Source organism: Talpa occidentalis, unplaced genomic scaffold, assembly GCF_014898055.3.
Source record: "Talpa occidentalis isolate TD23 unplaced genomic scaffold, MPIMG_talOcc4v2.1 talOcc4.5, whole genome shotgun sequence".
Taxonomy (NCBI): Eukaryota; Metazoa; Chordata; class Mammalia; order Eulipotyphla; family Talpidae; genus Talpa; species Talpa occidentalis.
This window is the reverse complement of record NW_023604861.1, coordinates 93,232,503-93,257,290: the sequence shown is the minus strand read 5'-3', so window position 1 is coordinate 93,257,290 and position 24,788 is coordinate 93,232,503. Positions and strand designations below refer to the sequence as shown.

The 24,788-nt window shown below is 46.1% G+C and overlaps 1 protein-coding gene across 2 annotated transcripts in view; it reads left to right on the top strand.

Moving 5' to 3' along the window:
• Positions 1-24,788, top strand: part of TRABD2A (TraB domain containing 2A) — a 37,481-nt gene that overhangs the window by 4,534 nt on the left and 8,159 nt on the right. The window contains exons 2-5 of one of the 2 annotated variants that reach the window (XM_037527726.2): positions 4,660-5,220; positions 19,458-19,604; positions 21,555-21,729; positions 24,330-24,420. In XM_037527726.2, the coding sequence (XP_037383623.1) occupies positions 4,660-5,220; positions 19,458-19,604; positions 21,555-21,729; positions 24,330-24,420 (974 nt within the window). The remainder of the gene's footprint in view (positions 1-4,659; positions 5,221-19,457; positions 19,605-21,554; positions 21,730-24,329; positions 24,421-24,788) is intronic. The other variant, XM_037527727.2, reaches the window with a different exon arrangement.

The following is a 24,788-nucleotide window of genomic DNA, read 5'->3' as shown; positions in this document are numbered from 1 at the left end:
TCATATCTGTAACTTCCTAACTGGCCTTCTTGTATCTGCCCTCATCCTTTAATCATCTGTTCATCACAGGGCCTCCCGTGGTGGCGCAGTGGTTGAGCGCTGGGCTGCGAGGTTGCCCGCAGCCTCTGCAGCGCCGGTTCGTTCCCTGGCCGCCGGCGAGGGTCCCACAAAAAAAAAAAAAAAAAAAAAAAAAAAAAAAAATCATCTGTTCATCACAGCAGCCAGAGTGATCTGGTAACACATCATGTCACTCTTCTCATAAAAGCAACAGCTCTCATCCTACTCAACACAAAAGCCTGAGCTCTTCCAATAACCAGCAGGCACAGTGTGGTCTGGTCTCCCTCACCTCTCTGATCTCTGTCTCCTGTGTTCCTCTTCAGTCATCCCATTGCAGCCCTGCAGACCTCCTTTAAAATTTTTTCTTTTGTATTTTACCTTATAGGCAGGCCTCCTTGAGGCTCCTCCAACACATCAGAGGGCCTCTTGCCTCAGGGCCTTTGCACTGCTATTCCCTCTTACTCGAGGGGATATTCTCTCAGATAGGCCCATGGTTTGCCCTCTCACCTTCTTCTCAGCGAGGCTTAAATATACTACCTCCAAGGATATCCAAGGACTTTCCTGCATACCCAATGTGAGAGCACCTCTGTAACTACTCTCTTTCCTGTTTCACATTCTCCACAGCAATTCTCATTAATGTACCTGAGGCAGGTATTGTGCTTCATTCACTTCTGTATTCCGCATCCTAGAACACACTAGCGCCTGGCACCTAGAGACGCAGATGCGGTGGGACCACCCTCATGCAGTGACAGGATGAGGCCTGGCTCCAAGGACCATTGCTATCAGCCGGTTACGCTTGTGTCATTATTATTATTGCAAGGCTGTTTTTTAAAGTCTAAGCAGTTTCCAATGAAAAGATCATACCATGACCCCATTTCTAGATATCAAATGATATCAAATGAAAAAGCAACAATTAAATAATAAGATGAAAATGGATGTGTATGTTTGAACAGACTGTTTCTAAAGAAGGTAGAGGAATTTTGAGGCGGGATGGGTGGATTTAAGGTAGATTCAGTGTACCGGATAAAAACAAACCAAGACCAAACCAAACAAGCAATGTCTCCCCTCTCCCTCCCAACCCCATAACTCTGCATAAAGGGTTTCGTTTTCCTGGGAGTATATTGGTTTAATATCATGGTCTTCTGATAGATGACTATGAACTAGGTGCCCAGAGGTTTAACAGGAACTTTTCAGCTCTTTGCCACATCACCTAGTTGGAAACAGTCCTCAAGTAGACTGCACGAAACTTATGCCACCAAATGGCTTGGCTAGGTCAATGGGACCCAGTAATATCACCACTCAGGGCTCCTTTGATCATCAACTCTTCCACATAAGAAAAACAAAAGAGGGCCTCCTTGGTGGCGCAGGCCGTTGAGCACCACACTGTGAAGCTGTCCGCAGCCTCTGCGGCGCAGGTTTGATCCCCGCTGGCCGGCGAGATACCCACATGGTGCAGCAGACCTCTCCTGTCTTGCCCTCTACTCCCCTCAGCAGTGTATTTCGTCAGTCGGCCTGTTCTGTTCCCCACTCTGTCTCTGGTGAATCCTCTCACCCTCCCGCGCATCCATTTATAAATGGATAAATCTTAAAAAAAAAAAAAAGAAAGACAAAAGAACCAAACTATACCTATGGTTGAAAGGTCACCTTTAGCCAACCAGTTGCATTTACGGGTAATTATTTTGTTATCTTTTTAAATTAACTGAAGTCATAGCTATCAATCTCAGCTTTTGATTAGCATCTAACCAGGGTTTATCTACCAGCTTGATCTAACCCACAGCAAGACATTTGATCGCTTAGACTTGGCAGCCATTTTTGGGTAGACAGTTTTACAGTTTTAATTTGACTTTTAAAACTATTTAAATAACTCTCATCACTACATAAATGATGCCTGAGGACTGGCTGAATACCCTGTACATGATTCATCCGTTAATATGAATAGGTATTTAAATTTATCTTTTAAATGCCTCCTTTCATTCATTCAGTCACTTAACAATTACCTATCTAATTTGTCTCTCCCATATTCTGTAAAAGAGGTTGTGATCTAACTTTTATAGATGAAGAAACTGTCTGACATATAGAGAAGTGAAGTGGCTTTTAAAAATCTTGGTGGGCTACCGGAGACAAAAGCAGAATTTAAGCTACTTTTGCCCAATTAGTGTATTCTTGAAAAGGTGGGTATATGAGCAGAACTGCATTTAAATATCTAAAAAACAAGGTCTCAGGCTGGGGGCCTGGTGTTTAAGAAAACCGAGGCAACATTTTCCATTTGGAAGATTCTCATTTCTTTTGAAAAAGATTTCTCATTTCATTTGAGAACCCCATTCTGGAATACCAGGCCTGCTCCCATGTGGCCGGCACTGGCTTGGGCTGCTTACTCAGTCTCCATTATTGAGAGTTAGGAGCTCCTTTGCTGCTCGAGAACCCTAGCAGAGTAAACACCTCCAGTCCATGTGTTTACCTGCCTGCTCTGCCCTCACCTGAGTGGTTTTGTGGTCAGGTGGCAAAGGGGGTAGTTATAGAAGAGAAGGTTGAAGGGTAGGAGTGGGTCCCTATTTCCACCAGATCCACTTTCATGGGTCCTATATTTTGATTTCTTTGCCATATTTCATTTGAAATCAGGTTGCTGCCACCAAATAATAATGCACAAATGCAAATACAATAGATTTTCATTACTTGTGGATTCCACATTTGAGAATTTATCTGCTTTCTAAAATTGATTTGTAACCCAAAATAAATACTTGCGGTGCTTTCATGGTTATTTGCAGACATGTTTAGAATTTCAAAAAATTTGAGTCACCCCATGTGCACATCCTCAGCCGAGGCTGAGCAAGTCCACGACACCCTGACTTCTTGGTTCAGCTCTCAGATCTTAAGTGTCCTTTTGGTAGTCTACTTACTGCCATGTTTTTGGCACTTTGTGTTCCTGTAGGAGAGTTCACTGTTCAAAATGGCCTCAAGTGTAGCACTGAAGTGTTATCTAGGGTCCCTGAACACAGAAGGCTGATCTGAGCCTTTGGAAAAGGTACTTGTGTTAGACGAACTTTATTCAGGCATGAGTTATAGTGACTTGTGAGTTCAATGTTAGTGAATCAACAAAATCTATTAAAAAAGTTTCTTGTCAGCACAAGTACATATCTATATCGATGTGCACTGTTGTTGGTGAAACTGTTGTGACCAGAGTCTTGAAGGAAACTATGTCTCCCCTGGGAACAATAATAGTTCAGTATTCAATAATACAGTGCTCATGGTGACTTTATAGCACATAACTATGACAAATAATGAGAATTGCTTGTCAACTGAAACCACACAACAAAGTGTGTTATATAAAAAGTGGATGAAATGAAAGACTTTTGCAAGGGGTACACACTCCAAATCTTTCTTGTCTATAAACCAGTTTTTGCTTGCATGATGCATGACTCAACCATGTGTGTATCTGACTTTTATACTTGTACTGGCTTTTGAACTTGAGGGCTGTCTTGTACTCTTCTCTGGACAGGGCCTCTTAATACCTGGACCCTTCATAGATGCCTCTGCCTAGACTAAGAGACACTTAGGATTAAGGGGCAAAATGCTGTGACCTCAGGTAGACGCACACCACTGCTCAGCCTGTAAAACCACAAGGAAGAGAATCTCCGTCATTGAACCAGGAGGCTTTTGTGAGAAAGAAATTCAATAGGATCATTCACATCTGATAAGGCCAAGAGTGAACTGTGAGATCAGGGTCTCATTAAGTTTGTGGTGTCCAGCTTGACTCCAGATTAGAATAACTAGAGGAGCTTTAAAAATAGCACCTCTGAAGCCACCTCAACAGAGCCTGGTGTGATTGGTCTGGGGTGGAACCCATATGCTATCGAACTTTTAGAAGCTTTGCAGGTGATTGCCATGTGCAGCCAGAGTTGAGAACTTCTGCCTTTGGGAAGGTTGGATTTCAGATCTGAAGAAGCTGAGACCATCAGGTCTGCCTGGGAGGTAACAGTGGGCTCTTCAGCTGTTCCTTACCTGTACCAGGTGTGTCCTGGGAGTCCCATGGGAATCTCCTTTTTAACTTTTGCCCAGTTTATTTGTAGGGCAGGCTGGGTCAAGCTCACAGCCGGTGATTCTCTTGCTTTCTCATTTTAATTAACATTTTGATGGAAATGGGTTGGGGGGCGTGGGAAAGGATGCTGAAATGCAGCCTGCATGAAAGACTCCCCCTCCTGGCAGGTGACCCTCTAGACTCAAAAGTCTAAGTCCTAATATGATAATTTTTCTCCCCTAGTGTGACTTGTCATTTTAATTCACTTTCTCCTCTCAGGTTTCTTTCTTTCTTTTTTTAAAAAAAGATTTATTTATTTATGCATACAAGAACTGGGGTACAGGCCAGAGGTATGTGTGTGGGGGTGAAAGGATTCACCAGAGACAAAGTGGGGAGCAGAGCAGGTGAGACAGGAGAGGTCTCCTGCGCCATGTGGGTAGCTCCCTGGCCGGGGATTGAACTTGTGCAGCAGAGGATGTGGACAGCTTCATAGGCTGTGTCTAAGCCCTTGCACCACCAGGAAGACCCCCCCTCTCAGGTTTTTGACCCTCCATATCATGCCTCGATATTGTCTGCTTTCCTTTCAGCAAAGTGAGTTGAATTCCTTCTTGTGGACCATAAAGCGAGACCCACCCTCTTACTTCTTTGGTACGATCCACGTTCCCTACACGCGGGTTTGGGACTTCATCCCGGACAATTCCAAGGAGGCTTTTCAGCAGAGCAGCATTGTGTATTTTGAGCTGGACCTCACCGACCCCTACACTATCTCGGCCCTCACCAGCTGTCAGATGCTGCCGCAGGGGGAGAACCTGCAGGACGTGCTTCCCAGGGACATCTACTGCCGCCTCAAGCGCCACCTGGAGTACGTGAAGCTCATGATGCCCTCGTGGATGACCCCGGACCAGCGCGGTAAGGGCCTCTATGCCGACTACCTCTTCAATGCCATCGCGGGGAACTGGGAGCGGAAGAGGCCCATCTGGGTGATGCTCATGGTCAACTCCCTGACCGAGGTGGACATTAAGTCCCGTGGGGTGCCCGTCTTAGACCTGTACCTCGCCCAGGAGGCCGAGAGGTTGAGGAAACAGACGGGGGCGGTGGAAAAGGTGGAAGAGCAGTGCCATCCGCTCAACGGGCTCAATTTTTCACAGGTAAGACCCTCCTTGCTTGACTTGGTGGCATTTGACTGCGTGGGTGAATCTACTGGAGGACATGTAGGAGGTGGACGAGCAGCACAGTTTATCTAAAAATTGTCTTTGTTCAAGAATGTTATTCTGGGAATTAAAAAAATCAGTCCATGAATTGCCAAGTCCCATCATGATTTTACTTTAAGTAATATCTCACAAACAGAATCAATGCTATTTTGAAAACTATATGAATTTATTAGAAAAACTATCTGAATGTACTAGGTCACAGACAATATACATGTACAAATATGTACACACACAACTGCTTAAAAACCCACTTATCTAAAGTAGATATAACTACTTATTGGTCAGGTTTTATGGACCTAATATATTGCCAAATATCAACAATAGAAGGGGTGAAACAACAAATCTGAGAATGATTTAATTTTTACCTGTAGGTAATTCTACAGAAGTTTGCTTATTTTTTTTAAAGATTTATTTATTTATGCATACAAGAACTGGGGTACAGGCCAGAGGTGCGAGGGGTGAGAGGATTCACCAGAGACAGAGTGGGGAACAAAACAGGTAGATTGCCTGAAATACACTGTGGAGGGGAGCAGTGGGCTAGTCAGGAGAGTTCTGCTGCGCCATGTGGATTGTTCCCTGGCGGGGATTGAACTCGTACTGCAGTGGCTGCGGTAAGCTTAATAGGTTGCCTCTTAACCCCTTGCGCCACCAGGGAGACCCAAAGTTTGTTTATTTTTGTTTAAACTACATGCCTAATAAGCTATGAAACCAAAGCATATGTGGTCTGTAAGGTGGCATAGGATGAAAATACAAAACGTTTCAATAAGAAAGAAAGTGAATTTAATGTTCAGTAATTGAGAGTTCATGGTGATTTCATAGAATTTAACAATAACAAATAATGGTTGTTGACTGTAAATTGAAACCCCATAGTCCATGGCCTGTCTGGCTTTCACATTGTCCCATCCTCTCAAAGCAGCCTCTTAAAGAATGACCTGATTAAACTGAGTAACAAAAGCATGTAATACATGTTGGGACGATAAGAAAAACAAGTTTTCTTTATTTCATCACATACTTTTAGGGTTCCTATAGGTATTTAATATCTTCAAACTAACTTTCTTATAAGGCCTTGAAGTTAAGCTAATAAAGTTGAAATTGTTTATATTTAAAATAAAACATTATATGATTTATTCCTGAGCCTCTTTTTTTTTTTTTTTTTTTTTTTTAAAGATTTATTTATTTATTTATACAAGCACTGGGTACAGTCAGAAGCGCGGGAGGGTGAGAGAATTCACCAGAGCCAGAGCAGGGAGCAGAGCAGGCAGAAGGACCGAAGTACACTGCTGAGGGGAGCAGTGGGTGGCAGGAGAGGTCTGTGCGCCATGTGGGACCCTCCTCTGGTGGCCAGGGAGCAGCTGGGGATCGAACTGGCGCTGCAGAGGCTGCGGGCAGCTTCCCAACCCAGCGCTCAACCGCTGTGCCACCGGGGAGGCCCCTGAGCCTCTTGTTTAAGTGTAACTCCCCCCAAGATTCATTTATAGAGATAAATAGTAAAATGCTCATAACCTTCGTGTGCAGCTCAGTGATGTTTACCATATGCATATGTATGTATGCATGCATATCCATATAACCACCACCCAGGCTAAGATGTTGCACTTTTCATTTCCATCACCCCAAAAGTTAGTATAAAGTTTTCATACATACACACACACACACACACACACACACACAGCACCTGTGAATTTTCACAAACACAGCCATGTGCCCAGCACCGAGAGCAGGAAACAGAATAGCACTGGCCCCTCCAGCAGCTTCCTGGCTCCCCAGCCCTGGGGATAACCATTGTCCTGAAAATCTTTGAGCATAAATTAGTTTGTGTTCTAGGACTTCAAATAAGTGCAGTTACCCAGTATGCCCCTTTAGTGCTTGTCTTTTTACCTTAACGTTATGTTTGTGATTCACCCAGCCTGCTATGTGAATTGCAGAATTTCATCTGAGTTAGTGGGGTGGTGGTGGGTGGAATGTCCCTTTTCAGTGGGGTGAGTTTAACAAGATCATTTGTGCTTGTTTTGATAGAAGTTGAGCCCTGGGACCCTTTCTATTCTTGCCCATTTGAGAAGCAGCTGGTTCCTGCCTCCTTGTTCTGTGGAGCTCTTGCAGAAGGATGCCAGTGGTGTCTGACTAGTGAGATGGAGGAAAGGCCAGGCCCCACAGGCTCTGGAACCCACCTTCCTTGCTAGTTGCAGGGAAGAGGCAGAGGGCAGAGGCATGGGCAGCTCACCTGGGAGGAGCCCAGCCGCCTGCAATCCGGAGCACCCCACCCACCTCTTAGGCAGCTGGAGACTGAGGCACAGCTGAGGCTGAATTGCTGTGCTAGTAGTAGAAACCAGTGGCAGATGACCTGGGCATAGAATCCTTGTGCTGCCATTTCCCAGTGTGTGACTTTGAGACATTCACTGAATGTCTCTGAACTTGTCTTCTCATCTTTCAAATGAATTGTCAGGGCAAAAAACCCCCAGTAAATTGGAAACCATTTCATAAACACTATACAGGTGGAAGGGATAGAGAACTAACATACAGTGTCTTCTATGAGCTAAGCCTCATTGGTAATTTACATTTAATTCTAGAATTTTACAAGGTGGGCAGTATCATTTATGTTTTAGAGATGAGGAACTGAGGCTCAATGAGCTTAAGAACCTTGCCCATGACCACTAGCTAACACATGAAGGGATCTGGATTTGATCCCACATATGATGAATTAGGTCGTGGTGATTTTGAGTTTGCAAGATGTTGTGGTCGTCAGTGTGTGACCCTGGAATTTTGCAGCCAATGGTTCTGGACTTCTGTTGTCCATTTCATTAGCTATTGGCCACATGAGGCTGGGTGTAAAGCTCTTGAATTTTTAATTCAATTTAATTATAATTGAAGTTTAAAAACAAACTTGATTCATTTATTGGTAAACTTTCTTTTTGGGATTTGCTTCAAATATGTTTTATTCTTTTTTTTTTATTGGAAAATTTTTAAGGTTATTTGGAACAACTCAGGCCTGTGAATCTCTTTTTTGAATTACGAATTTTATGAAACTGAACTACAGATCAAGTATTTCTAGTGGAATTTTAGTTTCCAAACTGAGATGTGATGCGAGTTAGAAATGCATGACACATTTAAAAAATTTTATGAAAAAAGAACTTACAATAAATCATGAATAATTTTTTATATTGACTACATGTTGACATGATAATATTTTGCATGTTTGGGGTTATGTAAAAAAATATATATATAAAAGTTCAATTGTATATCTTTCTTTTCTTCTTTTAAAAGATTTATTTATTTATACGTATAAGAGCTGGGGTGTGGGCCAGAGGTGCGGGGGTGTGGTGAGAAGATTCACTAGAGACAGAGTGGGGAGCACAACAGGCAGATCTACTGAAATGCGCTGCTGAAGGGAACAGAAGGGAGACAAGAGAGGTCTGCTGCATCATGTGGATTACCTCCCTGGCCAGGGATCAAACTCGTGCTGTGGAGGCTGCCTCCAGCTTCACAGGTTGCGTCTTAACCCCTTGTACCACCAGGCAGGCCCTGGCTCCCTTTTTGGTATAAGAGGTCTGCGTCTGCTTTTCTCCATTGACTGTCCATGTCTCTTTATTTTTAGCATGTCAACAGTGTGCGCGCGCACGCACACGCACACACACACACACACACACACATTCTGTTTCTGGATTTTCCATTTTGTTTCATTGATCTGCTTACCTACTTATGTATCAATACCACATCCTTCATGACTGTCACTTTATGCTACATTTTAAATATTTGCCTATATTGTCACTTTCCTTAATGAGTCTTAAAATCATTGTGATAATGATTAATTTTTAGATCAACTTGGGAAGAACTGATGTTTTTCCTCAATCCAGGAATGTCACCCTTTTGATTTATTTTTATCTGAATCTTTTTTACTTTGTAGAATTTTTGATCTAGATTTTGCTCAATTCATAAATGTATTCATAATTTATAACATACATTTTGCTGTGTAAAGACCCTTTTGTCATTATTTTCTATCTGGTTACTAATTTTTATATATTCGTTTAACCATTTAGTGGAAAGATGTTAATTGAATATATATTCTAACAATGTTGGTTGATTCTCTTGCTTTCCTAGTGACTAAACATATCATTGATAAATATTTTGTCTTCACTTTCCTTCATCGTCTCATTTGTTTTTCTTGTTCTAATGTGTTGGTTGGTTAGAATAGCACTAAATAGTAGTGGTAATAAAAGGCGTCCTTCCTTTCCCTAACTTGAATGAGAATACCTGTGATATTTCATTAAGTATGATGCTGGTAATTGGTTTGTCTTTATAATAGGAATAGAATTTTTTTGAATTTCTGTTTTACTAGCAGTTATAACAGAAGCAGTTTTTGCTATTAGTGGAAATAGTTGTTGAGTTTTAATCAGATCTTTTTTTCCCTCTTTTTCTCTTGGGTTTTGATGTCTTGAACTTATGGCTTTCTTCATTTGCCCTCCATCCATAGAGTTCTCAGTATTAAAACACCCCTGCCTGGCTGACCTTTGACTTCTAACTAGGATTAGGGTGTGAGCTCACCAAGAGCGGGCCTCTGGAGTCATTCATTCCCATGTTCATTTAATGAACACACCCATTGAAAAGGTGTCATGTGCCCTCAGAACCTGAAGTCTTTATAATCCTGGCGATCAGCTTCTCCAGTGCAGGACCATTTTATTCCCCATTGTTTCCGCAGGACTTGATGCCCTCTCAGGAGACAGTACTCAGTAAGCCTCTGTGGGGTAAGTGATGGTGTCTGTAACTGCCTGCTGAGGGAGCAGAAGATATGATCTTAGAGAAGCTTTCTCTCTGATCTAGATTTCTCATAATTCCATGATTTTGCCCCACTTCTCTCCCTCTCTTTCCTCCTCCCCTTCATTACCTGGTTACTAATTCTTCCCTTCAGCTATCTTGATTTGATTTAAGGGAAATAGATTTGATCCTCTCTGTGGATTTGATCTTCTCATGTCAGGGCTGACACCATTCTTAATCCTCCAGGCTGGAGTCAGGTTACGACTCCTGTTCTGTGTCATCCAAGGTTTGTGCCTGCATACTCCTGCCGCTGCCTTGATGTTCCCTATGTGAGGAAAGCAGTCGCTTGGAGCAAGAGGCTCAGTGATGCAGGGCTTCCCTGCTAGTTTCTTTACTTCCTTCCCATCTATACATGTGGGTTCCCATTAATGATCTGGGGTTCCTGTAGAAATGATCTTCCTAAACCCCATTTCCACGTCATACAACACCAGGTTCCAGGCATGGAGCATGGTCAACTTCCCCTCAAGGGCTGAATGGAATGCTTCTGTTTAACCACAGGGTTCTCGGTCTGGATAGGATGTCAGGGTGGTGTGGAGCGGGAATTGGAGACATCCTGTTGTCCCCAGCATTGGAGTCTGTCCTTTGGGACGGGGGTGATGTCTAGGTTTGGGGTCTGATCCACAGGATCTGAAAGCTAATATGAATGTAGCCAGCAGGTATGGGATTGTTCTCTAACTTCTATATGCAAAGCCTGCAGCTTTGGGCTTTCATGATCCCTCGAGGCTGTTAGTAGGATGTACAACTCCTTTGCTAACCCAGAAGTGTTCTTTAGATGATACTTAAGTGATCCTGTGATCTGGATTGCTGTCGTGCAAAGAATGATTTCTTTGTTATTGTTTACTCTTGCCAATAGGTGGCACTCACATGTTTCATATTTGCCTGCCGGGCTGTCACTCGTACACTGTGCTTTCCAGCACAGATGTCACAACCGGTGCTTGCCCTCTTTCCTCCTAGGACTCAACAACTCACTCTCTCAGCTGAAGCCCCTCCCTTCCTTTTTGTTTTTATCACAAAGTGAAATTTCCAACAATGGTTTGGTGGATATGTTAGGGGGAAAAGGATGTCCCAAAGCAAATTCCATATAGGCTTTGTGGACTCCACCCCCACCCCAGGTCAAAGCCAAAGACACTGGGAACTCCAAATCCCATCACCACCAAAGGGAAGGTGGCTGGGACCTGAGGGTGGGGTTAAGCAGCCAGGTGGATACAAAAGGCAGACACGTGGGCTTTGGGGGGCTCCCCCATTTTGGCTCTCCACCAGCTAGCAGTGTCCGGCCAGCTCTGAGAGTGACTTTGGGTTTCCAGGTCGTAGGATCGGGTAGGACGCATTAAAGACTTTATTTCCCTATTTTCTCCCTGAGTTGTACATTTTCCTTATTTCCTTTTCTCTTGTAAATAAACCTTTTATTAACCCTTTGGCGTGTGTCTGTAGTAGAGTATTCATAAGTCCCTTTAAAGCGCGCGGGTGAGGACCCACAGCCAGGAACCCGTTTAATATTGGGGTTGCTCTATAACAGATACACTTCCTGGTCTTATGCAAAAAATGCATTTTTTGAGTTATGGTTTTGAGGTGTTAGAGGAAGACAGAATCTTTTTATTTTGGAACAACTTCTCTTTAGTTGGGTCAGTCACCTGCTAGATTTAATGCCTCGTGCTAGGAGGGGACACTAGGAAGGCCCAGGCAGGGCAGTGTAAAGGCCCAGGCAGGGCGGGGTACTGTAGGCAGCCCAGGCCCCCAGGAACATGTGGTTGGACTGGGGAGGCAGGGCAAATTCCTTGGATGGTGCCACATGACTCTGCCCTGGCTGCTGGGAAGTGGTGGAAGAGTGGTGGAAGGAGATGCTGGGTGACCTGAGAAAGCCTCTTGAAGAGGGAGGGTCATATCCTCCAGGAGGGCTAGACCTGCCAGGCCCAGAAGACCTCCTAGGAGACCAGTGCCTTCTTCCGTACTTTGTAGGTACCTCCATATATTCTCACTTGGTTTGTAGGTCTGTGTTTCCACAGCCCATGGCAGGAGTGTGGGTGGGGCGGGGGAGTGGAGCAAGCAGAGGCCACGGGGGATGGTTTCATGTTGGCATAGCCTTGGTAGACAGCCTGGGGTGACAGTGAGAACGTGCAGGGCTGGCCTGGGTGTTTTTCTAGCTTAGCTCTGCTTCTGAGCATTGCCATCTCCCAGGTTTACCAACCTGATTTGCTGAGGGAGTTCTCACTCTCTCATCATAAAGTCATGAAGAGCAAGAGATCTCCATGCTGCTGATGGGTGACTTTTCTGTATTTTCCATAATTGAAGTGGGATGCATCCGAAGACGGAGATCTTGGTAGTTTTGTTTTTCCTTGATAGTTTTGGTATAGAATAAAGACCTGGGGGAAAAGTATGGACTCTGTGAAATGGTGGACCGATTTGTGGATGTGTGGGGCAGTATCTGCAACTGTGACTTCTTCCAGGCAGGTGGGCTGTGACTGGGCACATGCTGTCCCTTCTGCTGGGAGCTCTTCCCCATGCGGTGCCTTTTGCTCAGGCTCTGGAATGTGGGAGAGGTTCACCCCTGGTAGTTGGGTAATGGCTGGGCTACTGCAGAATGCGTCAGATGGTCAGGACTCATGCAAGTCAGATTTCCATGGGGAGAGCTTGGAAAGACCAATGGGAGATCCTTGAACTTGTAGGTGCCTTGGCTAAAATGGGGACTGCACATGGAAGTGTGCTGATTATTTTAAAAGTTGAATACAGCTTTTCTAAACTGGCATCTTACAATTCACAAAAGTTCAGTCTTTTTTGCTCTTACCATTCTTTTGTTTTTTTTTTCACATTCTTTCCCAACAATGTTATCTAATATTTTTATGTTCTTGGCACAGCAGAGTCAAGTGCTGCAGAAACTTGCAAAAGCCCTAGGGACCTGTGACATATATTCCTTGAATTAATGTTGCCCCTGTTTTCTCACGGAATGGCAGCAGAGACTTGATGCATGGCACTATCTGCATAGATAGGGAGACAATACACAATCATTAGCATTCCCAGGGGCCTTCCACAGCCTTTCTTCCCCTTGGCCATCCTTTAATTTCTTACATTTTGACCAGAAATGGAAAGTTGAATTGACTGTGGACCTAGGGCTGGCTGTGATGTTCAGGTGCTGCAGATGTTACCCTGTGCTTCCCCAAGGGAATTAGGCCTGCTCCGGACTTGAGGTGTCTGTCCTTTGTTGTGAGTGTTTATCTGGGGCACATTTCTTAAGCACTCAGCATGCGCCAGGCACTCTGTTTCTTATTTTAGGGATTCAAAGAAAAAACAAGTGTTGATCCTGTCTTCCCTGGGTCTGGGCTGCCCTTGTAAAGTCCAAATTGAATTTATTTTTTTAAAGGTAGCTTTTAACCTTTTTTTAAAAAGTTAATCCACGTATGTGGATACCATCCATGCTGCTGGTGTTCTGACCTCAGCTGGATCTGACCCTGCTCGGGCACTTTTGGGGTCATAAAGGAAACATCTGCTGCTCATTTCTGCCCTATGGCCCTGCTTCTTATCTGGTGAACAAGGCTGGGAACAACCAGCTCTTCCTGGTTGGGTCTGCCCACTATGCCCCTGGCACTGTGAGTAACCCCCCAGGTGTCCCTTTAGGAGGGCAGGTGGGATGTGAGCTCTTCTCCCAAGTGTCCACTTCCACAGCAGCAGAGGAGGAGGCCAAGACTACCTACCTAGCTTGGAGGAGAAGAGGGGAGGGGAAGGGGCAGGAGATGGTGAGGCTCGGCCAGCTATCTCCCTCCAAGGACCCAGTTAAGGTCTGAACTGGTGAGGTGCCCCGTGGCCCAGGGCTGGAGCAGGGCACTGCGCTGGGTTCTGGAGGAGGATGTTGGTGGCATTCTTCATGTTGTTATTCTGTCATTTTTTCCTTTGCTCCTCCTGATACATTTTGTGTCACCCGCCCATCCCATGTTCTTCCACAAGGCCCTTCCCTTTCTGTTCAGTCATTCAGGTCTTCAGACGGAGTGAAGAGACTCAGATGCCAGCTTCAGCAAGGGCTGTGGAGCCGTGAAAGGTGGGTCCCAGCCCCGTCTCCCAGAACGCCAGCCCAGGTGAGGACCTGGGCTCCTGCTGAGCCTGTGTTCAAGGCGGGACAGTGGGTGTGCGAGGTCTCACATGAGTGGGATTGTAGCAGGCGCTGTGCTGTGGCTGGCTTCTCAGGGAGAAGAGAAACAATGAGAGAGAGAAGAAAATCAGCATAAGTGAGGCTCAGTAAAGCGAGTCTGAGTCTGCTGGCATAAAACTGGAGTTTTCCTCTGAGTTTTCTAGTCTATTCTCTAGGGGATGAAGTGGAAACTACTGTAAAGTGCCTTCAGTGGACATAAGGGACTGCATTTGTTTGCTAGGGCTGCCATTACACCACCACTGACTGGGTGATTTCAACAACTGAAATGAATTTTCTCACAATTCTGGGGTCTGGAAGTGCAAAGTCAAGGTGTTGGCAGGTGTTTGTTGAGGCTGGTCTGACTTCTCTCTGTGTCTCCGTATGGTCTTTCCTTGGTGCCTGCTTGTGTCCAAATCTCATCTTCTCTTGTTGACATCAGTCATATTGGACTAGGGGCCATTCTAATGACTTCATTTTAACTTAATTGTCCCTTTAAAGATCCTGCTCTAACTATAGTCACATTCAGAGATACTGGGGTTTAGGACTTTAACAAGTTCATTTTTTTTTTGTGGAGGGAGGGACCACAGATCAACTCATAATAGGGACCTAGGATAAAGTCACAAAGAGTTAGGGGGCAGGGAGATTTTGGCATCATTTCAAAGATGTCTCATTGGCACTTACATGTGGCTAATTCTCTCATAACAAAGTGGTTTTTAAAGAATGTGGCCACAAGTTAGGTGTCAGAAGTTATAGAATAAAATGGGAAGTTTAGCCGGATGCTTATTTAAATAAGAGGACATTAGAGTATTGGAAGTGACATTAGAGGATTTAAGGTGGAGCCAAAATGGAGAGAGATAGGAGAAGTGCCACTGGTTAAACATGTCCAAATAGAAAACTGGGTCATCTCGTTGGCTGATTTTCCCCCAGTTTGGTTATTATTCATTTAAAATCATATCTACAGTCTTTTTGCAGGGTGTACATACTACATATCAAATGGATCCAAAGTTCCAACTTCTATGACTTTATCTCACAAAACGATTGAGCAAGTGACAAAGGTGTATGTGGGTTGTTATTAATTAGTGTGACTGATGCTATAAAGCAAGTGGAAACAAGCCATGTCCAGCCACTGGGGTCTGGTTGGCCTGTCCAGGCCGTTGGGTCCCAGAGTGCATGTGCTGGACGAGCCATCTGGAATTAGGGCAGGATGCTGATGGGTAGGAAGGAGAGAGGGTAACTGGGAGACCTAACCAAGGACAGAAGAAGGGCTGGAGGAGGCTTGGAGGGTTTTAGTAGGGTTCAGGTAGAGAAGAGAAAAGAGGGAAGAGGAGATATTCCAGAAGCTTTCCCGGTTCTCCAGAACCATCATTTACAAAATGACGTTGGAATGTCACTGCAAATCATTTCTGTGGTCATCCTACTTGAGTCCTTTTGCTGAGAAGAGCTAACATCTAAGTTTTGAGAAGTAGTTTTTCCCCTGAAAAGCAGACCTCAAACAGAGTCCAAAGAAGAAGTGTGGGAGCTTCAGTTCCTCAATCTGGTTGCTTCTGTTAACATGACAAAAACAGAACAAAAACAGGAATAGGACTTTCATCACTATCTTACTTTTCCAAGAGAATAGCCTCTTTTCAGGTAAAGAAGGAGGGAGGGAGGAAATACATGAGCTTGAGGAGGACTTCCCACTGTTTAGATAGTAGGTGAGGTGGGAGAGGCAAGGGCTAGAAATCATCAAGGTGTCTCAAAAAATTATCTGGGTGAATGGTCTGAGGACAAGAGAGACTGTCCTCTACTGCTCCCCAGCTACACTTTAAGGAACTGAAAGGCTCTCAAAAGTGAACTAAGAAAAAAGAAGACGCAACAGCCCAATGCTCCAGAAGGTGAGGGCTGCGCCTTAACAGATGCGAGGCCCTTTGTTCCGGGAGCTGGGAGGCTGGTGGGGTGGTGCGGGGCTAATGTGAGCCGAATAATGGGCGGAGCCTTTCATATGCAGAGCAGCCCTTTGATCTGAGGGGGATGAAAGTGCTGGAAAGTGGAGAGGCTCGATGGGGGGCCTTTGTCTTTGACAAAAAAGGCATCTGCTGGACTCGAACCCTGTCGCCTGCCCCTTCAGCCCATGGGCTCCCGCGACAATGCCCCCACAGGGACCTGGGTCTCCCCGCAGCTGAAGAAGTCCCAGGAAAGAGAAAGAGGCCTGCTGCAAATGCTGGACAGGGAGCTTAATCGATTCTTTCCACAGCCCAGAAAGAAAGGGAGAGAGAAGAGGGGTTGTGGGGAGACAAGAAGAGAGGGGAACAGGAGACATGGGGAGGAGCCTGGAGTAGGGGTGCAGGAAGGGTGAAATTTGAACACTGAAGTAAACTTTTTGGTAATAAGCTTGTCACTTTTCCCAGTGAACACCACTTTTCAGAAGACAGTGCAGATGGGGTGAGTATGTGTCATTGGGAGGACAGAGTGTCCCTATTTAGCTAACAAGACATGGCTTTGGGTGGACTGATAATTACATTAATACTTTAAAAAAATACAATAAATAATACCTAAGGCGAGTGCTAATGTGAAGCAGAAATCTGCCTCTCCTACTGTTTTCGATTGGGATAAGGAGTCCCTGTAAGTTATCACACTGCCAGAAACTCCATGCTATTTGGAATTTCATCACAATTGTAATAATTTCTAGTGCTTCTTCCTTCCTTGCTGTCTCTTATCCCTCTTGAAATCTCAACCAATGCAAATTTAAGAGGCTTGAAACAATGCAATTTGTTTTGGTTGAGAGATGAGTATTTTCTGCTTGTGGATGATTTGGGGTTTATTCTGTGGGGTCGATAAAGTCTTTTTTTTTTTTTTTTTAAGATTTGTTTATTTATACAAGAACTGGGATTAGTCAGAGGCGCGGGAGGGTGAGAGGATTCACCAGAGCCAGAGCAGGGAGCAGAACAGTCAGACAGACCGAAGACACTGCTGAGGGGAGCAGCGAGCGAGGCAGGAGAGGTCTGCCACGCCATGTGGGAATCCTCCTGGCTGGCCAGGAATCGAACCCGTGCTACAGAGGCTGTGGACAGCTTCATTGTGCGGCACTCAACCTGCTGCACCACCGGGGAGGCCCTCGATAAAGTCTTTTAATGGAACCCTGATGGTTCAGTCAGTCAACACTGGACTGAATCATCGAATCCAGTGTTTTCTCAGATGTAGTTGGCCTGGCTGAGGGAAGGAGAGGCAGGCAGGATCTTATCCTGTGTCCCCTCAAGGACTGTGGTTTGGATAGGGGATTGAGAGAGGGAAACACAATGATTTGGCGCCTCTGGTACACCTAGCAGGAGCAAAAGGTCTGAAATAAGATGATGGTTTTGTGGATTCCTGTCCCCCAGACCCCCATCCTCAACCAGGTGAAGTTGACCCAATGCAGTGATCTCTGGCTTAGGGTTAGGGGAATTTGTTAACAGACATGGAGGGTGAATTTGAAACTGTCTTTGAATTTCCTACCTGAGTGGCACGTTATAACCCACCGAGAACATTCAGGAGAAGTAGGTGTACTCCTCTCGTCTGAAAAGTGCACAGGCTCTGAGCAGTCAGGCCTCGCCTTATGAGGAAGACATTACACACCTTGGGGAGGTTAAGGCCAGCCTTGTGCCTAGTCCACTGTTGTATTCATCCTCCCAGTGGAAAGAGCATTAACTTGGAGACTTGGGATCTGGGTTTGAATCCTGGGGTTCCCCTATTTCCTAGCACTGTGACCTTGGGGAAGGGATTGAACCTTTCTGAGTCTGTTTTCTTATCTGTAAAATGGGTCTGATGAAACAAACATGGGATTACAGTGAGAAATGAATAACAGAACCTTTGTAAAATGGCCAGCACATAGTACATATTTGCCAAACTTAGGCAGCTCTTTGCTCCTGCCGCCTGGAGGGCTGGGCTAACTTGTACCTGGCCAGCAGTGTCCTGTGTGCTGATTATGGGGACTCTGTGGAAGGGCAGCTGCAAGGTGCTATATCCACCTCCATACCCAGGCCAGATGAGTGAAAGAAAATGGCTCAGGAGTCCAAGCGCTGTGAGGTTAGCTGGGTGTGGCTACCAGAACCTTTCCCTCCCCCAGCTGTCCAGTGCCAGAGGGTTTTTATAAAATTCCTTGAGTCTGGATTTTTCCAAAAGATGGTCCAGTGAACCCTTCCTTGTGTTCTTACAGGGCAACCCCGATATAAAACGGGTTGCCTGGCTGTGGGTCCTCACCCGCGTGCTTTAAAGGGACTTATTAATACTCCACTGCAGGCACACACAAAAGGTTAATAAGAGGTTTATTTACAAGGAAAGGGGAATGTGGAAATGTACAACTCAGGGAGAAAAGAGGGAGATAAAGTCTTAAACGCGTCCTACACGTTCCGCTGACCTGGAATCCCAATGCCACGCTGAGAGCCAGGGAACAGCCAAGAGCTGTGAGGACAAGAGAGAGACCCAAGGCCCGCATATCTGGTTTTACACCAAACCTGGCTGCTTAACTCCACCCCCAGGTCCCAGCAACCCTCCCTTTGGTGATGATGGGATTTGTCATTTCCAGTGTCCTGATGGCTTTGGTCTGGAGTCGGGGTGGAGTCCACAGCACCTGTATGGAACTAGCTCAGGACATCCTTTCCCCCTAGCAATGTGTGCACCTTAAACCAGTTTGGGAAACTTGGTAACCCTCTTCCCAGTTGGGGAGAACCACAGCACACATCAGTGTATCAATACCCTGGGATTTCCGTCATGATAAGAGCTGTTTGATTTTGTTCAGCTCTCTTGTCCCCCCACTTTCCACAGTCACCTCCAGTAACATCCCGTGGACCCCATGAGTCCATGCCATGGATGGTTAGAGAAGACTCGTGCCTGTGGAGGCTCCTGTCCAGCCCCTCAGGGAACTGGAGCCTGTGGTGTGCGTCTGTGCCCTCCTGACCTCCCCACCCTTCCTCACAGCTTCCGCTGATCCTCGCAAGCCAGGGCTTTTGGTCTCCTCACCCCTTGGTCTTCTGGTGGAAGACTTCCAGGTTGTTGGTTTCCCCCTTAAGACTTTCCCCCTGGTGTGATCCATTGGGGCCTGATTTGGGCACTACTGTCCCCCATTTCTTTGGGCACTGTCTAGAAATTTGTGTCCCTGTGCTAGCAGCAGTGTCCGTGTCCTTCCATAAAGGTCACAGAGATGAAGCTATCACCGAACAGGGACAATAGAAAGCAGCTGATGACAGCTGTGGCAGTGAACTTGAAAGGGACCAATGTTTTCTTCCCTCTCTTTCAGGTTATCTTTGCTTTGAATCAGACCCTCCTGCAGCAGGAGAGCCTGCGAGCAGGCAGTCTTCAGATCCCCTACACGACAGAGGATCTCATCAAGCACTACAACTGTGGGGACCTCAGCTCCGTCATCTTCAGCCATGACAGCTCCCAGGTAAGCGCCCTTGTCCTCTGCCTGGCACACCCTGCATTTAAATACGAGAATAAAGACATTACCTGCTGACACCTGGACCTCCTGTGTACCAAAGAACAAAGTCAGGAAGCCTCTAAAAATAAAATCGGACAGATTTAGATGTTGAGTGAGATGTTACAGCTAACAAAGTCTTTATGAAATTTAAGAGCGGAGCAGGGCATTGATAAGAGTTAATTCCAAGATGGCAAAAAGGTGAAGCTTCAAGGGGCTCAGCAGATCCTCCCCATCTAGGCAGCACGAGTCTGCCTTCAGGGGGACAAGGAATCCAAGTCTGCAAGTGTCCCGGCTGACTTAGGTAACACTTTTGAGAAGTGATGGAGCAAAACTTTGACTGCAGCTTTCAGTGGCTTCTAGGAACGTGTGAGCCTGGTGCAACTGGAAGTGCTCGTGGTGCTTCTGCTGGGGTGGTGCACAGGGAACTGGGAAGGCTGCCAGCACTTGTAGACATGGGTTCCATCCTGAGCATTGCAGGTGTGGCCTCACTGGTGGGGTGAGTGTACACATGGGACAGGTGTGACCTGTGGGCCATCATGGGGAAGGTGTGGCTGGTCTGGGGTCAGAGACCCAGGAGGCTGCCTACAGGAGGGCAGTGGGAGGGATAATTGTTATGCTTTTATCGATAAGCTTCCCATGGGGCATCCAACTTCCTTCCCTTACCCACTGAGATCACATGGAAGTGGCAAGTGGCAGCTCAGCTTTTGAGTGAGGGAGTGTGTTGTCTGCACCCACCAGAACCAGGGCCCTCATGCAGGAAGGCCCTGGGGAGAATGTAGCTGGGAGGTGTGAGTGATGCCATCCAGGTATGTTATACCCTGGGATCATTGCCAAAAGAAAATGTGAGTGAATGGAAGAGGTGAAAAAGGAGGGGCCGCAATGGGGAGAGAAATTGAGCATTGCCCCACCAGTGTGCAAAGAGAGAATGAGTTGTAGAGAGTCTAGAATGGGAGGAAGCAAAGCCAAGGGAAAGCAAGCAGGAGGAAAGGGAAAGCAAGAAATACATTGAAGAAGAACAGTAGAGCTGGTGGCGCTGACGTTTCTATGTGTGCTCTGGATGGGAGAGGGCAAAGTGGGGAGAAAGATCAAGATTGATTGGGAAATTAACTTTTGAAGCAGTGGGTGGAGGACTTGAGGTGATATTTGTAAGTGGAAAGGCTGATGGAGAAGTTCAGGGGCAGGTATTTGGTGCATTTCTTTCCTGTGACTCCTCCAGGCCTCTTGCTCACAGCGCCCCTGTAGGTGAAGTGGGGCATCAGAGAATGTGCCCGCCATTGTGGGTTGGGCTAGGCTGGCCAGGACCCATGGTGCAGGTCTAGGTCATGTTTGGTGTTAGAAGGTGGAGCAGGCAGCAGTGGGAGGCTGCCCACGTGGAGGGCAGGCTCGAAGGGAGTGCTCTGCTAGAGAAGAGATTTCAGTAATGAACAGGAGGAGCTTACATAGCCGTGATTTTTTTAAAAAGATTTATTTATTTATTTATACAAGAACCGGGGTACAGACCAGATGTGCGGGAGGGTGAGAGAGAGCGGGGAACAGAACAGGCAGACTGACTGAAATCCACTGCTGAGGGGAGCAGCGGGCGAGACAGGAGAGGTCTGCTGCGCCAGGGAGTGGGTTGCTCCCTGGCCGGCCGGGGCTCGAACTTGTGCTGCAGAGGCTGCGGATTGCTTCATAGTGCAGTGCTTTAACTCCTTGCGCCACCAGGGAGGACCTTCAGTGCACTTTTCTATTTTTTTTTTTTTAACTTGGGTTACAGAGAATGACAAAGTTGAAAAGCGGCACAGGAGTCCCCAGGAAGGGCATTTCATGCCTCCTCTTGACCACATCTCCGCCCTTTCAGTGATTTGCCGCTTACATTAAGCAACTTCGTTAATGACTCTGTTGCTCTTAATTTTTTCCCTCTTTATTCTGGCGGAGGTTCCCAATTTTATTAACGCCACGCTACCACCCCAGGAGCGCATCACCGCGCAGGAAATCGACAGCTACTTCAGGCAGGAGCTCATCTACAAGCGCAACGAGCGGATGGGGAAGCGGGTGAAGGCGCTTCTGGAGGAGTTCCCTGACAAAGGCTTTTTCTTTGCCTTTGGAGCTGGTGAGCTTTGGGTTACCTGTCACTAGGCCCTGGGCTTAGACCCTAATCAGCTAAGGGCATGCTCAGGTGGGCCCCTGGGAGGAGATGCAATGAGTTCGACTTAATTCAGTTGCAAAGTGACTCCAGCTGGTGCCCAGTGTCCATCGTGGTTGAAACTGCTGGACAGGCTGGCGAGGGTGGCATCAGCACAGCTCTCTCTCCACCAGGGGCTCAGGATGGACTCCATGCTGGGAAGACATTTCTCTCTACTCTCAACACAGCCCTTCATCCTGACTTCTTTCTGGCAACTTTCAATTTATTTTATTTTATATATTTTTTACATCATTTTTCATTTTTGTACAATGTATACATTTTCATCTTGGTTATATTCCCCATACAATTCCCACCCCCCTTGTTTTGACCCTACTCCCTCCTCTCCCCCCTCCCCCAGTGTGTCTCTGGGTTATAGTTGCCTGTTGATTTTTGATTTTTACTTTATTATAATTAGTCTTTTTCCTGGTCCCTTATTAGGTTTTCTAAATTCCTGCTATGAGTGAGACCATCCGGTATTTTTCTTTTTCTTTCTGGCTTATTTCGCTGAGCATGATCCCTTCCAGCTCCATCCATGGTATTTACCCAAAGGACACAGAATCCTTAATTCAAAAGTGCATCTCATCCCTATGTTTATAGCAGCACTATTTACAATAGCTAAGCTATGAAAACAACTCAAATGCCCAAAAATAGATGACTGGATCAAGAAGATGTGGTACATATAAACAATGAAATAGTACTCAGCAATCAAAAAGATAAACTTTCAATTTTTCATTTCCACTAAAATTTGTCTGTCTGACTATGAGCCTCAGAGGTGTAAGTTCTGAAGCTGATACATCCAGCTATTGGTAGCTTTTAACAGTAAACACTGGGGAAATTATTTCCATGTGTAACTTTTTTTTTCTCTAAAGATTTATTTATTTATTTATACAAGCACTGGGTACAGTCAGAAGCCCAGGAGGGTGAGAGAATTCACCAGAGCCAGAGGGGAAGGCAGAGCAGGCAGACTGACGAAGTACACTGCTGAGGGGAGCAGCGGGTGGCAGGAGAGGTCTGCATGCCACGTGGGACCCTCGCCCCTCAGCTGGGGATTGAACTGGCACTGCAGAGGTTGCGGGCAGCTTCGCAGCCCAGCGCTCAACTGCTGCACCACCGGGGAGGCCCTCCATGTGTAACTTGTACACCAGTTTGCTGCCCTTCTGCACCGGGACTGAGCTGGCCCTCACAGAGTCCCTTTCAGCTGAGTTAGTTGCCCCTCAATAGTTTTGGGGTCACAAAACAATGGGACCCAAGAATATAGTAGAGTTTAGTATTGTTGTCTGCCACAAACACCACCTTTGTCTGCTCAGACGCCCAAAGCTGCTTCCCGCTGACCCCTTAAAGCTGAGGTGTCAGGGAAAGGAATGATCCTGATTGGGGGTCCACCTTGGCTGCAATTTGGATGACCCTCAGGTTGCTTCCCCACTCTCTGGCTGGTGAGTGTTCAGTTGTCAAAAGTGTGTAGACTCGAACCAGAGTGCCTTGGTTAAGATTCCGCTCTGCCGTTTCTTGGTGTTTGAGGTCCTGAATCTATTTTACTTCTATTTTAAAGCAGAGATGAGAAAGAAACCTCTAACATGCTGCTGCACCAGAGGCTGGAATTATTCCACTTGATCAGCCAGCTGGGGCATTAAAGTGGCATAAGCAGTCACAGAAAGGACATTGTGGCCCCAGAGACGCATGGGTGGGCTGTTGGGTGAAGCTGATAAACTAGAATGCCCAGGATATGGGGGTGGGAAAACTTTTATAAGTGAATTTTTTTGGTGACTCTTTTGCTTAATGCTTTTGTCTCAAATCTTAGCCTCATGCCTTGTTTGCTTCCTATTTTGCCAACTAAAGTGTCTGGGCACAATCCCTACTTCCTTCTTTAGAGATCTAGAGAACAGCTGTCAATTTTGAACATCAAAACCTGACATTGAGAGATGTAGTAGGGGCTGGACTGAATCCCAGGATCTGCCCTTGACCTTTAAAATATTTATTTTAAGATACCGGTGTAAGAGTATCTGGTTGATCCTTGCTGCTTTTCGTTAGAAAGAAAAAAAGTGAAAGAAGTTCAGATTGAGGTTTACTGCTAAATTGAGGTTTTTATTATGCATTTATAATTCCACGTAGGGTCTCAGAAGTGGTAGTTTATATAGATGAGAATTTCTAGGGGTGTTGGCTCTGTTTTCAGAGGCAAGAGGCTGGAGTTTGCTCTCCTCTTACCTGTGTGACTCCAGGGGGCTCCTGGGCTGTTCTGATCCTGCCTCCTTATCTCTGAAATGCTGGGTATCCTGCCCCACCCATCTGGCAGGGCTGCTGGGAGGCCTAACTGCTGACTCTGGCTGGACAAAGGGTTGGCGGAGTTATTTCCTTGTGCCATGTGTATTTGGGAATGTGGGGTCATGAGAATGGTCACATTTCTGGCCTTTTAAAACAAATGATTTTATTAAAGTAATATTGTTTTACACAGTGTGATTTAAAAAAAAAAATTGTTTGGGGGCATAGGCTCATTCACATCTCCTCAAATCTGATCCCTTTTGGTCCCACAGGTCATTTCATGGGCAACAATACGGTGCTTGATGTTTTACGGCGCGAAGGCTATGAGGTAGAACACGCCCCTGCTGGACGACCTATCAACAAGTAACCTTCCTGTGCTTCTATCCTGGTTGGGGAGCGGCCAGGGAAGCCAAAACCCTCCCGGGCTGCCTGAGATCCAGGGTGGGCTGTATCCTGAGAGGCTCCAGAGGACTTCACATGGCCATGCCCCCCGGGCTGGGAAACATGCCATTAATGGCTGCTTGGTCCCGGGCTCACAGACAACCGGCTGTGACTGAGCTGTGTCTGGCAGGCCTGGCTGGCTGGGCACTTTGGGCATAGAGGGCATTGTCCTCAGCAGTTGCTTGGGGCAGAAAAGAAGGTGAAGGGAACGCTGATCCATGGCCCTCGGGGCTCCAGGAGGAGTGTGTAGGCTTCATGTTTGGTACCTTTCGTCTCAGGCATTTTGGAAA